General features: G+C 43.5%; 1 protein-coding gene across 1 annotated transcript in view; it reads left to right on the plus strand.

Moving 5' to 3' along the window:
- Nucleotides 1–1,355: 1,355 nt before the first annotated feature.
- The window catches only part of rad54l2 (RAD54 like 2), a 57,859-nt gene continuing 44,368 nt past the window's right edge, over nucleotides 1,356–14,846 (plus strand). Inside the window, exons 1-2 of the mRNA XM_055647803.1 lie at nucleotides 1,356–1,527; nucleotides 11,606–11,777. Coding sequence (XP_055503778.1) covers nucleotides 1,410–1,527; nucleotides 11,606–11,777 — 290 coding nt within the window. The 5' untranslated portion in view covers nucleotides 1,356–1,409. The remainder of the gene's footprint in view (nucleotides 1,528–11,605; nucleotides 11,778–14,846) is intronic.

Below are 14,846 nucleotides of genomic sequence, written 5' to 3' on the forward strand. Positions count from 1 at the left end.
GACTAATGGAATCGAGGGATATGGGGAGAAAGCAGCTACCGGGTACTGATTTTGGATGATCAACCATGATCATATTGAATGACGGTGCTGGTAGCTGGAAGGATCGAATGGCCTACTCCTGCACCTATTCCTTCTATCATTCAATGATAGCTTGAGCCCAAATACAAGGCACATAATCCAAATTGTCCCGAATTTGTGCCATCTACCATTCTGGCTCAATGTAACTATCTTGTTTAAATTTCTCTTCCAATCTTTTATGCAATTACAGTTGTTTTTCTTGTTAGCTGTAAACCATAAGCATGCAACAGTATTCGCTATGTGTATTTAGAAACTTATCTCTGGATTCTTCGCAGTGGCCATAGCAATATAAGGGTTTCTTTGTATGCTTTACTGTTAAAGCTTTCCTCAAGGTTACTTTGTATTGTTTTCTAATTTTGTGTTCTTAAGCATGGCCATAAATCACAATGAATATCTTTTTTTTCAATCAACGTTCTGGATCAAGTCCAAATAAGTTTCGCGTCTCGAAATTTCTCACATTAAAAGATATCGGGAATAATTTTAATGCAAGAACAGATATTGCATGACTGGTGAGCAAAGGACTTCATTGGTATGCCCCCATGATACCTCCCGTACCCCGCCCGCCCTGATAAGGGTCGCTGCTTGCAAATCCGCTAACAACGCTTTCAAAACAAACCCTCCCGCACGCCGAGGCCTCCCCCTCCCTCCCTCCTCCCTGCCTTGTCGTGCAGGAGGGTTTGTTTTGAATGCGCCATTAGCGGATTTGCAAGCAATGGCCCTTATCAGGGCGGGCAGGGTGCGGGAGAAGGAGGTGATGGAGCCGCTGTTGCGGCCGCTACTGCCACTGTACGGGGCTTGTCATTCACTCTGACCATTCGTCACCCCGCACCTGGTATCTTTGCCCCGCATTACAGCCATGGCCAACACGAAACGTAACGTAACGTTCCATTTCTCCAGAGATGCTGCCTGACCCGCGGAGTTACTCCAGTTTTTTTCTGTCTGCGATATAAATCGGTATCTGCGTGCCAAGCCGGGCAAAATGAGTCGCCGTTTAGGTTGCCCGGCGGCACTTTGGGTGGTCAATGGCACCCGGGCAACTGCTAATTTCGAGCCCTGCAATGCCTTTGTAATTGCCTTTAAATTAATATTAACCTGCAGAAAGTAAGTGATTTTTGTTTTTCTTCTAGCACAGTACGCAGTTACAGCAAAATTTATAGCATAGGTTTTGCATACATTAAGTTTTTATTTTGAAACATCTTGTAATCTTCACATGATGTTGACATTTGGTGTATTGCTAAATGCAACCTCAATAATGCAATTAATTTCTGTTCTCACAGGTCCACAGAGGGGGATAATGAATTTGTAATGCACAGTGTCTGCTGTTCTGGGCCATGGAGGACGAGTCTATCTCAGGGAGTGATCCAGATGTGGAGTCTGAGGATGTGGAAGAGGAAGAGGAGGAGATGGAGGATAATGATGGCGATGATGAAGGTGACCTGGAAGAAAATGGTGAGCAGCTCTGGCCCTTTGTTTCTTGATAGGCATAAAACAGTAATGACTGTCATGAAATTGTGACATTTTATAACATTGCAAAGTACTTTGGTATTGCTTCATTTAATGTGGAACATCAGATTGGCTGTTGGAATAGATAACTGGTGACATTGTGGGTCTGAACACCATGCTAAGAGTTTGACATTAAGCTGATGGTTCAGCAAGCCTTCATGAACACCAGTGTGATTGATATCAGTAGGATAACAGGGTTGTTTGAGGGATAAATATTTAAAATGGTACTAGGACAAATCTTTATTTCTTACGATGATTCTCATTGAATCATTTACATCCAGTCAGAAGCTTGTTCCTGCCTGGGCATAAAGTGGAATTTGTAAGATAAAATTAAAAAACTTCTGCTGTGTGATTATTCATGTGCATGTCGTATGTATGAATTCCCTTTGGTAGACCCTGCTCGAGTGGAATTGTTATGTAAGGCTTTTTGTTCAGATCTTACTGTTGCCGTTTGCTTGAATTAATTGCAGCTGTTGGGTTTGAGTGGCTGAGATTTCTCTGCATTGATATATGTGACCAGATTTCAGCGAGCACTTCAATGGTAATTTAGCCCCTGATTCTGGCTAATGATCAGCTCAATTACTTGCACTGGGGCAAATTAAAGCAGCTGGCACCTGCAAGACGCGTGGACTTGACGGCTCACTCTTCAGAGAGCATGTTAAATGACGCTCAGTCTGTCCTCAGCAGAGGCCTCACCCTTGTTCCCCTCCGTCCCCACCTCAATGAGTTCAGCGTCCGCCACGACGTGGAGCTCTTCTTCCGTCGCCTCCGCATCAAAGCGTTTTTCCATGGGAAGGAGTCCTCGCCCCCCAGTGATGATCCCTTCTCCCGTCTCCAATGGACCCGCTCCTCTTGGACTCCCCCTCATAGCCACCTACCGGCTTTAGACCTTTTTATTTTAAACTGCCGGCGGGAAATCAACCGCCTCAACTTCTCCACTCCCCTTTCTCACTCTAACCTCTCTCCCCCCCTGAATGTACAACCCTCGATTCACCCTGCAACAACCCAGACTGGATGATCAAACCTGCCGACAAGGGAGGTGCCGTGGTAGTCTGGCGGGCTGATCTCTACAAGGCTGAGGTCACACACCAACTCTCAGACACCTCCTCCTACTTATCCTTGGATCATGTCCCCACAGACGAGCACCATCACTGTCTCTAGCACCATCACTGACCATCATCTACGGCTCCCTGCCCTCCCAAGCCCCTAACCTCATCGTTCCCCAGCCCCCCACGGCCCGATTTTACCTTCTCCCCACAATCCACAAACCTGACTGTCCTGGCAGATCCATTGTTTCTGCCTGTTCGTGTCCTACCAAACTTATCTCCACATACGTCGACTCCACCCTATCTCCCCCCCCCCCCCCCCCCCCTGCTTAAATCCCTCCCTACCTATGTTCAAGACACCTCACACGCTCTTCGTCGACTACATGACTTCCATTTTCTTGGCCCCCATTCCCCATTTCCTCCAAATACAAGGTGTAGCTATGGGCTCGCGCATGGGCCTTGTTCGAGGCTTACCATGGCCCTATCCCCGAACTCTACCTCTGCTACATCGACGACTGCATTGGTGCTACCTCCTGCACCCACACACAACTCACTGACTTCATCCATTTCACCACTAACTTCCATCCGGCACTCATATACACCTGGACCATTTCCAACATTTCCCTACCATTTCAGGACCTCACTATCTCCATCGCAGGTGATAAACTACTGACCGGCATCTACTATAAACCCACTGACTCCCATGGCTATCTGGACTACACTTCTTCCCACCCTGCTTCCTGTAAGGACTCCATCTCCGACTCCCAATTCCTCTGTCTATGCCGCATCTGCACCCAGGATGAGGTGTTCCACACCAGGGCTCACTTTTATCTCACTGATTTGACTTTGTATTTGCTCCTCTATTTCTCAAGTCAAATGATGCTCTGCCTATTATGGTTGAGTGTTCCATCTATATTTAATTGTCCCTCACTCCCTGCTGTCCACCAATTCTGTGTTCCATTCCTCTGTCAGATGAATTATGCTCCCCAGCAGCATTAGCAAACATACAAGGATGTTGGACCTATTCTGTTCAGGCACAACTCATATGAATGGTGTAAGTCTCTGCTTCCCCAGAAATAATCCCAATGATCCAGAAATCCAATGCACCTTGTCATCAGCCTGATGTTCATCTGAGATACCTTCGCCTTCCTATACCAGAAAATTTCCAGATAATACAATGTTGGTTGTTCTGATTTTAATATGTTATCTAGCTCCTAAATTCATGTTGCACCAAACAATCAGTGAGAAATAGAGACACAAAATTGTCTCTTTTTACAATGTGACCTACGAGCTCTGACCTTTACCGTCCATTTTAGAATGCCTTGCAACCATTCTGTAACTTCCTTAATTGTGGCACCCGAGACGACATGCCATCCTGAATTCATGCTGCATGAAGGTGAGGTCAAGAAAATTTTCAAATGTCAGTGAATTCGCAAGGGAAAATTTAGTTTGTTTAAACTCAAAATAATTTGCTTGGGAATATTGATGTTTCTACCTCATCTTCCACATCTGGGAAGAAACAACATGACAGAATGCCTCAGAGCTGCCTTACGTGATTGTCTTCAATAAAGAAGACACATCCAGTTGCAGAGATTGTAGAATAGTCTTTCTGCTGCCAACAGGGAGACCTCATTGCAACTGCCCTTCTCCTGGTGGATGAAGAGCTGCACACCAGCCGATCAGGCGGCAAACAAAAAATTAATACCGACATCTCATTTTACATGGCCTATTTTTCCCTGAACCATCTATCTATCTATCTATTATATATTAAAACTGTGTGGCTGCCGCCTGGCGTCCGGCTGCCTTTCTGCCTTTTGATTCGCTGCTCCTTCCTATCAGCTTCCAACACACTTCAAAACAAAGTTGCAAGACAGGAACACTCTGAACTTTTCATCTCAATGGGATATCACAGCAAGTGCTTCAACAAGAGGGGGAGGGCCAATTGGTATTGCAATTGGAACTGCTGCAGCAGGCGGTGAAATTGGAATTTTTTTTTAATCCACTGCTGAGGGAGGCAGGGGAGTGCTGGAATCTTACATTTGGAAACGGGTTCAGTTCCGTTGGAGGAGACGGGTGCATGGTGGAATATTGGGTTGGGGGATCACACCATTGGGGGAGCAGACCCAACGGGTCTGCACTTGGTCTAGTGTAATATTAAAGGCAATTATGGATGTTCTGTAGTTTAAAAGTATAATTGAAATCGTGATTAACTTGCAATTAATTTTAATTACATTATTAATTCTGACTCATTTTTAAATCACTTGACAGTCAAAATTAAATCCAGATTAAAGGACAGTGGCATCATGAATGCTAAAATGGATCGGGGGCAGAAGACTGTTTGAAGCTGTTGTTAACTAACATGAACACAATATTTGCATTATATTTAATCTGCCACACATCTACCCAGTTTATCAGTTTTTGTCTGCCAGTAGTATTTTACTATCTTCACTGCACTTCCAACCTTTAAAATATTATATAATTAATACGAATGATTAAGACACATTATTGCTTCCTTACCCCTGTCCCACTTAGGAAACCTGAACGGAAACCTCTGGAGACTTTGCGCCCCACCCAAGGTTTCCGTGCGGTTCCCGGAGGTTGCAGGTAGTGGAAGCAGGTAGGGAGACTGACAAAAACCTCCAGGAGAGTGATGAATCTCTGGAACTCCCTGCCGCAGAAGGTAGTTGAGGCCAGTTCATTGGCTATATTTAAGAGGGAGTTAGATGTGGCTAAAGGGATCAGGGGGTATGGAGAGAAGGCAGATACAGGATACTGAGTTGGATGATCAGCCATGATCATATTGAATGGCGGTGCAGGCTCGAAGGGCCGAATGGCCTACTCCTGCACTTAATTTCTATGTTTCCCTCTCCTCACCCCTCCCTCTCCCACCCATCCCTCTCTACCCCACCGCCTTCCCTCTCTACCCCACCCCTTTCCCTCTCCACCACCACCCCCTTCCCCCTACCCCCTGTCCCTCTTCCACCACTCCCCCTACCCCTCCCTCCCCACTATTCTACTTCTATCCCCTTACCCCACCCCTCTCCCTCCCCCACCCCCCTCTCTCTTCCCCTCTCCCCAACCCCTACCCCTCTGTCCTTCTTCCACACACTACTCCCCCGTCCCTCTTCCACCACTCCCGCTACCCCCCCCCCTCCCTCCCTCCTCCCTCCCTCCCTCCCTCCCTCCCCCACACTCTTCCACTTCTCTCCCCCTTCTCTCCTCCCCCTCTCCCTCCCTCTCCCCTCACCCCTCTCCCATCCCTCTCTCCCCCACCCCCCTCCCTCTCTACCCCCCCACCCCCTTCCCTCTCTACCCCCCCCCCCATCCCTCTCTCCCCCCGCCCCCTTCCCCCTATCCCTCTTCCATCACTCCCCCTACCCCTCTCCTCCTCCCTCCCCATTCTTTCACTTCTCTCCCCCCTTCCCCTCCACTCTCCCTCCCCACTCTTTCCCCCCTCCCCTACCTCTCTCCCCCCCTCCCTCCCTCCTCCTCCCTCCTTCCCCTCCCCCACATCTCTCTCCCCATCTCTCACCCCCTACCACGCTCTCCTTTCCCAAATCTATCCCGTTTCCTCCTCCTCCTCTCCCCTCCCTCCCCTCTTCTCACCTCCCCCCACCTGTGTGTTTGGGGGGTGGTTAATGTGAGTGTGATGCCGCAGCCCCCCCCCCCGCAAACGCCATTGGGGAAGCAGACCCAACGGGTCTGCACTTGGTCTAGTATCCTTTATTTATGAAAGACTTGCAGATCTTAAAGATGCTTTAATTGAAAATCCACTAAGTACACTCCAGTGCACAAAAATGTTGATAACTACATCTTAAACACTTTAAAAAATATATCAATACCTGCATCTGGTATTTGTTTAAATAACATTTAAATGTTGTAGCATAACAGACACTTCGTATGGATAACGGATTGCCGCTTGTGCTGGCATAGTGGGAAGAGTGGGATTGCTCTGAATCAGCATAGAATTATTGGGCCGAAATAGGCTCAAATGTGGTTAGGAAATATAATCTGGTCAATTTATTTGCTTCAACAAACATTACTCAGACATTATGTAATCATTGTCCCATTGTTGTTTGAAACAATGACAATTGGTTGGCACGTTTCTTGTTATATCAGCACTTCAGTGTATTGTCTTGATTGTAAAATATTGTGAAGCATCCTTTGGTTATGAAAGAAGCTATAGAAATGCAAGGCCAAACCATGATTACTGACATTCATATACCCTTTCAGGATACTCAAATTGAAACACAAAATTGGCCTGGGCGATATTGACAAAGGGTATATGGAGAATGATTCATCTTGTGGGATATACTGAAGCAAGGACATTTTAACTAAAAAATAAGAGCATACACCTTTAAGGTAGAGGAGAATCCTGATAGTGTATAAAATTGAGAGGCATAGGGTAGAGAAACAGAACCTTTTTTCCCAGGATGGAAATGTCAATGACTAGAGGGCATAGCTTTAAGGTGAGAGGGGCAAAGTTTAACTGAGATGTATGGAGCATGTTTTTTTTTACACAGTGGCGGTTGCCTGGAATGCACTACCAGTGGAGGTGGTGGAGGCAGATATGATAGTGCTACTTGAGAGGCTTTTAGATAGGAACATGCAAGAAATGGAGGGATATGGATCATGTGCAGACAGGGGGATTAGTTTAACTCCATGTTTGGCACTGATATCGTGGCAGAAGGACTTGTTTCTGTGCTCTGCTGTTCTATGTTATTTTATGGAAGGATGGTATTTGGGTCATAGTCATACAGTATGGAAACAGATCCTTCGGCCCAACTTACCCATGCCGACCAAGATACCCCGTCTATGTTAGTTCCTGCCCCTGTGAAGGCCCTATCCCTCTAACCCTTCCCTATCCATGTACCTGTCAAACTGGGGGTTAAAAGGTGCTATGAATTACAAGGAATTGGGAGATGAGGTTGCAATTAATTAGGCAAGCCATGACCTTACTGGATGGTGAAGAGGCTCAAGGGGCCTCTTTACTTCTGCTAATTTATATAATTCAGTGTAACTGGTAGCAGTGGATTTACGCATCAAGTTGATGCAGGGAGGCAAGAGGCAGATTTAAAACTGATGTTTGCATAGTGATGACATTAGCTTGATGGAGTTTGTGACATGAAAATGGTTCTCGTGTTCCTGATGTGCAGAATGCTGTGCATCTTTACAGAGAGGGCTGTGGTAGTGGTGTCCCCTTGTTCCCTTTGTGACCTTTTGATCACAGATCGCCATTAAGATAGTTGTTTTGAGATTCCAATAACTCTTCCATGTTATCATGGTCTATTTTGTTACACCCTATTTGTCACCTTGTCAGTTTTATTTTAAAAAATGTCAGCTGGCGTAAATCCATGGGAGTAGTGTACACAATCTAGCCATAATTTCCTCCAAATATCTTTCATTGTTGTGTGAATTACAACATTCCAGAAAGCACTGATATCATCTCAGCCTACATTGAAATTGTACCCTACAGACTTCCTCAATGGTAGCTTGACAGTGCCACTCAAAACTGAAATAATATGTCTCAATGTACTCTGGAGGCAGTAAGCCATGAATATAGTGAAAGCATCTATGTATGGATTGTAACAATGAAGTGGTGTTGGGGTGAAAATGCTACCTAAATGTGGTCAGCCACATCCTGAATGTTAATTAGACATCCAGGGTAATTTGAATTTCATTGTACATGTGACAATAAACTAATCTTGTTACAGAGAAAGGTTGAACAAGTTAGGGCTTTATTCTTTGGAGCGCAGAAGGTTAAGGGGGGACTTGATAGAGGTTTTTAAAATGATGAGAGGGATAGACAGAGTTGACGTGGAAAAGCTTTCCCCACTGAGAGTAGGGAAGATTCAAACAAGGGGACATGACATGAGAATTACGGGACTGAAGTTTAGGGGTAACATGAGGGGGAACTTCTTTACTCAGAGAGTGGTAGCTGTGTGGAATGAGCTTCCAGTGAAGGTGGTGGAGGCAGGTTCGTTTTTATCATTTAAAAATAAATTGGATAGTTATATGGATGGGAAGGGAATGGAGGGTTATGGTCTGAGCGCAGGTATATGGGACTAGGGGAGATTATGTGTTCGGCACGGACTAGAAGGTTCCAGATGGCCTGTTTCCGTGCTGTAATTGTTATATGGTTATTATTATATGGTTATAATCTTGACCTTGAAACCTTGAATTATGCAGGCAGAGATAAGCATTGTGATATCATCTTGAAAGAGCAGTGCTGTCAACATATTTTTGTTTAGATTGCCTCGCCACTGGAAGAATGGCCTTTGAGTATTCCTTTAGAAATCACAAGTTCTGTGAGAGGTAGATTAGAGAAGTTTAAGAGTATAGTTGCCCTCAGCATAACCTCCAAAAAGGAGAATAAGGCTGTCTGTGACTGCTGAAGCCATCCTCTTTCAAAAGAGTACCATCTCATTTATGTTGTTTAAGAAATGGAGAAAACAAATATTTAATTTAGTTTAGAACTACACTGTGGACACAGGCCCTTCGGCGCTGACCCGCAATCCCCGTACACTAGTTCTCCCCATACACACTACACTAGTTCTATCCTACACACTAGGGACAATTTAGCGGTATCCAATTAACCTACAAACCATCAAATTATCAAAGCCAGCAGTGTGAGAGGCTGCTTTTACACTTCATCCATGGTAATTTCAAGCATTGTAGCAGCATTTATGAAGAAGCTGAAGGGTAATTAAGGTGACAGCTTGTTTCTGGCTATTATATGCTTTCTTCCTGAGCATTAAATTCCATTTAGTTTCAATTTAATCCCTTGCTGTCTCTGAATTGCCCGGCTACTACACTGAAACTTCGACTATCCGCTCCCTCCACTGATGCTGCCTGACCCGCTGAGTTTCTCCAGCACTTTATGCTTTAATAAATTAAGTATCATTTTGTTAATGTTTAAATCTATCTCTCTAGAAATAAACTCCAGTACAGGCTGCTTCCACGTGGAGAGCGGGTTACATTTTTAAACTTGCCCATAAGTTGGAAAATACACAAAAATCACGATGTGGTAATCGTGCCTCCACAGAATTATAATGAATAGCTTCAAAGGCACATAGGACTGGTAAGAAAAAACATTCACGAACATAGGGGTTGAGGGTAAACTAGTTCTGTTTTTTGTAGGAATTAATGCCTACGTCAGCATTTTGACATTAAGTATATTATGGGAACTTGTTTGAATGTTGGAGCGTCTAAATTGATCTTTTTTTTTCAAACGGTCAGCGTACTCACTGAATAACAGCTCTGCTAAATCATAGAATTATACAGGCAGACACTGTTCTTCCCCTTCGTTCTGCACGAAAATCCTTAAAAGAGCTAATAAATAAAAATCTTCCCAGTTGAGGCCATGTCAGATTTCCTAAAGATCGTTGTCCAGAGTTATCCATGTGCCTTTGTGCCTATTATTTTCTGAACTTGACACGTCTGAACCTGCGTTTTCCACATCATTGGATGATTTCGACAGAAGCAGTTCTGGCTGATCGATTGTCTTCCCTCGTCGTGTAAGGTAGGGAGAGCTTTGAATCCATTATTATACCCTGAGCAACCAAGTTCACACAGAGTGCAGCATAACTGCATTGCTCTGCTGGGCTTGCATCCAACATGTAATATCTCAATTAGAAAACTGCTTCGACCATTTGCCAGTTACTACAGAACAGAAGTTCTTCCAGAAGCTAAGGATGCTTTTGGCAGTACTCTGAAGAGGGCAGAGTAACTCTTTAATTCCAGTTCTCCATTATAAACATTGGAGAGTTTTTCTTTCCACTTTAATAGTAGATTTGTTTGTAAACTAGCGTACAAAATATGGTCACGTGATTTTTGACAGGAAAGAGTACTGGGCATCCTTGGGTGAAGAGACAGCACTTGTACATCATTCTAGATGAAATATCACAAGCTTTTTATATAACTGCAGTAGGAATAATTTCCTCAACCAGAACTGCATTATAAAACATAGGGGGTACTTAAATTGGCTTTCATTGAAGACTGGGTTGAAAGATTTTGTATGATCAAGGTCTTAATTTCCTTGTATCATCATATGTTGTTGCTTGTGGTATTCATTCTCCTGGTTTTGATCACTTTTGGGGTAATACACGTGCTGTGTAATTGGGGATATAAACAGAGGCGAAAATGACTTGGTCAATTTGCTGAACTGGATTTATCCACAAGTACATTCACTTTAATCATATGACATGCCTGTATGTAAAACAATGGTAAGATAATTTCTTCACAGATTTGCATAGCTGCAATTTTCTCCCGAGCCTCGCAAAGCATATCCTTCTAATTCTAGTTGTTTATTGTAATTTGAAATGTGATTGTCTTTATTTTCTTTGTTGGAGCAGACTGATTTTTATTTTTATTTTTTAACATCTTACTTTCATAGTCAAATATGTAACTTCAAACACTTTCAAACTAATACCGGTGAGATGATTGATAAAATCTCGTTAGTTACATAGTTTTTAAACTGTTTCATAACATCACTTCTATTGTCATCATATTAAACTTTGCTCATCTTGGTGATTTTCTAATTTGTGATGATGAAATGGCGTTGGAAATCTAACATTTACAGAACTTTTTTTCCTAGATTCTTTATACCAAAGATTAAATTCCTTAGCTTGTTAAGCATTCGAATGTCATTCAGTATTAATTTCTGAGCAGTTTTGCTCTCAGTGTTTCTGACATAAGGTCCTAGACCTGAAGCATTCATTGTTTCTATTTCTACAGATGCAGCCTGACCTGCTGTTTATAGCATTTTCTGTGTTTATATCTCAGATACTTTCCTGCTAAACATAACAAACAAGTGTGCAATAGGCATCTATAATATTCGGGTGTAGCTGTTAGAGGTGTTTTGATTTGCAGAACGCCAATGCGCTCAAATAAAGTTTGTTTATTTGAGCATGTAGAATGTTGAGAGGATCACAAAGCTAATGGATTTCAGCTCTTGTTCCCATTTTTTTCTCTTTCAGATGATTCTGAGCACACTCCGGTCAGTTCTGAGCATTCCCCACATCCCGATGCCAGGGGATGGAACTGTTCTACTTCAACTACCTCATCACAGAATGATAAGAAACAGGCTCGCTCAATAAATGGCAAGAGGAAAAGGTCAACAAAGCCTGTCCACATGAGAAGAAACATCCGGTACAGCTAGTTCTGCTTCCTTGATTACTAAGTTCTGGTAAAGCACAGGCAGTCACTTTCCATTCTGCACACACATCCTGGTGTGAAGTTCTGTTCAGTACATTTTCCATGAAGCCAGCTGCACAAGCTTGTCCATTAGCAAGAGAGAATCCACAGAGAGAGAATGCAGAAAATGGAGGTGCAAAGGGACTTGAGAGTGCTGGTGCAGGACTCCCAAAATGTTAATTTGCAGGTCCAATCGGTAGTAAGGAAGGCAAATTAAATGCCAGCATTTATATCAAGAGGACTGGAATACACAAACAGAGATGTAATGCTGATGCTCTATACGGCACTGGTCAGTCCGCATTTGGAGTATTGTGAGCAAATTTGGGCCTCCTATCTGAGGAAGGATGTGCTGGCTCTGGAGAGGGTCCAGAGGAGGTTTGCAAGAATGATTCCAGGCATGAATGGGTTAGCATATGATGAGCATTTGACAGCACTGGGCCTCTACTCACTGTAGTTTAGTACTTTGAGGAGGGATCTCATTGAAACTTACAGAATAATGAAAGGCATAGATAGAGTGGATGTGGAAAGGATGTTTCCACTGGTGGGAGAGTCTAGGACCAGAGGTCATAGCAGAATTAAAGGGCGCTCTTTAGAAAGAAGGTGAGGAAGAATTTCTTTAGTCAGAGGGTAGTTAATCTGTGGAATTAATTGCCACAGAGGGCTGTGGAGGTCAAGTCAGTGGATATTTTTAAGGCAGAAATAGACAAATTTTTGATTAGAACGGGTGTCAAGGGATATGGGGAGATGGCAGGAAAATGGGATTAGGAGGCAGAAATCAACCATGATTGAATGGTGGAGTAGATTCAATGGGCTGAATTCTACTCTTAAAACTTGTGAATTTTACTTGCAATGTTGGTATCAGGGGAGGAGTGTTTTTTTATTTAATTTTTTTTTTTTTTTAATTTGCATTTTTATTCGAAGCAGTGTACAGTAGCATATACCGCGGCATATGACAAAATACATTTAATGTACATCTTCTATTTTAAATTTAACAAGAGAATAATAGAACAAGAGAGAAAGAATGAAAAAGAGAGTGAAATAAATAGTGATGTGTAAACCCCTAGACTAGCATAGTGCAGTCCAGGAGTGAACAAGTAAAAGCCTATAGAAGAGTAAGAAAACAAAAACCAAAAATAATAAATAAAAATTTAAAAAAGAGACCCTTGTGTGTTGATATACCTGCTTCATTACTCACCGCACACATCTCCCTGTTCGTGAATCGGTTTAATTGAGGAGGAGTGTTTAGCTTGTGGAAAGGCCCAGTTCGGAAGACATCAAGCAACAATTATGAGAATAAATTCAGTGTTCAGTTTTTATATTGGAGATCCTTTATGTAATGCACTAAATATAGAATTCTGTTCAACGAAGTTTTCAGTAGTCTAAAGGATACTTGTGTTATTTAAAGCATTGGAGGAAGCTTTCATCTGGATTTAATATGGGTGTACTTGACACATTTAAATTATGCTGATTCTACTGACCTGTTTAGTTTAATTCCATAAAGGAAATTCATAGAGAGATACAGCACAAAAACAGGCCTTTTGGCTTAGCAACACTGTGCCCACACAAACAATATTGAAAGTTGAGATCTCTGTGCCAACATTTCTACAATCTGTGCCACCGTGCTGTCCTTCAACTACTGTAGCCCGATAGGCCACCTTTAGTCTCTGCAAACTTGTCTTTCCGTAGTTCGACCACAGGTACACAGTATAGAGTGGTGTGCAATATGCTCTAAACAGCGACATCTTCACCATATCTGTACACGCACCAAACTTGCTGCATACGCCGTCAAGTCGCTACGTACGCCCTCAATGCGCCTGCGGGACGACAGGCCGTTGACGCACCGGCTCTGTCACGCTGGCTCAAGCCAAAGATTGGCTGTTCCCCCGCTCGGCGAAAAGCAGCACATTGAGGGCGTACGCAGCGACTCTACATCGTTCGCAGCGTCTCGACGGGCGTACGCAGTGTCTCGACGGCGTACGCCTGGCCCGCAGGCTCACTCGACATCATGCCCCCCCCCCCAAACCATTTTATTGTTTGATCTGGGACATATGACAATAAACCACTCTGTGGTGACAGCAACTTCGGCAGGTTCCCCTCTAAATTGTGTACTATTCTGATGTGGTGATACATTGTTACAGTCTGTAATTCCTGTGACACCCAATTAAACAGCAGCAAAATACATTATTCAGAAGAGCTGCAATAGTTCTCATCTCTACCAGTATCACAAGGGCAATAACTCGAGTATCCTGAGAAAATATATTGCAAATTTAGAAAAGATTGCACCCTCTGAGGAAATTCTGGTGAAACTCAAAATAATATGAATTTTTGAACTAATAAAAATATTTAAAACATTTTCAAGGAATGATCTAGAATTGAAAGCTACAGGAACAAAATATGAACAGCAGATGAATTTTGTTAAGAAAATGAAAGTAAAAGCCAAAGGTATTCTTTCTGTCTTGAGGGGACAGTAAGAGGTGTTCAGTATGTTTTTAATTGTATCCACGTCAAAGTGGATTTGGAAACCAACAGGTGTCCGATAACTAGATTAATAAAGCTATTGGAGATCTTCATGTTGTTTATTTCAAAGTCAAAGTCAATTTTATTCATCAGGGGCACCCGAAGGTTGCAGTGAAATGAATTTGCCCGCAGCCATACAATTAAAAAGAACACACAATACACAATAAGATTTGACACAAACATCCACCACAGCATTCTTGACTGTTGTGGAAGGCAACAAAGTTCAGCCAGTCGTCCTCCTTTGTTCACCAGTGGTCGGGGCCATAAACCCTCCATAGTCGCTGCTATGGACAGCCCGATGTACAGGCCCTCTCGTCGGGATGATCAAAACTCCGACGTTGGGACAGTCAAACTCACTCCGCGGTTTGGAGGTCCCGAATCGGTACTTTCCTACCGGAGACCGCGGCTTCGGGATGTTATAGGCTGCAGGCCGGCGGTCGGAGCTGTTCTCTGGCGATCCTGTGGCAAGGGATCCCAGACTCCGGATGGTAAGTCCATGCCATGCCC

Source organism: Leucoraja erinacea, chromosome 16 (genome assembly GCF_028641065.1).
Source record: "Leucoraja erinacea ecotype New England chromosome 16, Leri_hhj_1, whole genome shotgun sequence".
Taxonomy (NCBI): Eukaryota; Metazoa; Chordata; class Chondrichthyes; order Rajiformes; family Rajidae; genus Leucoraja; species Leucoraja erinaceus.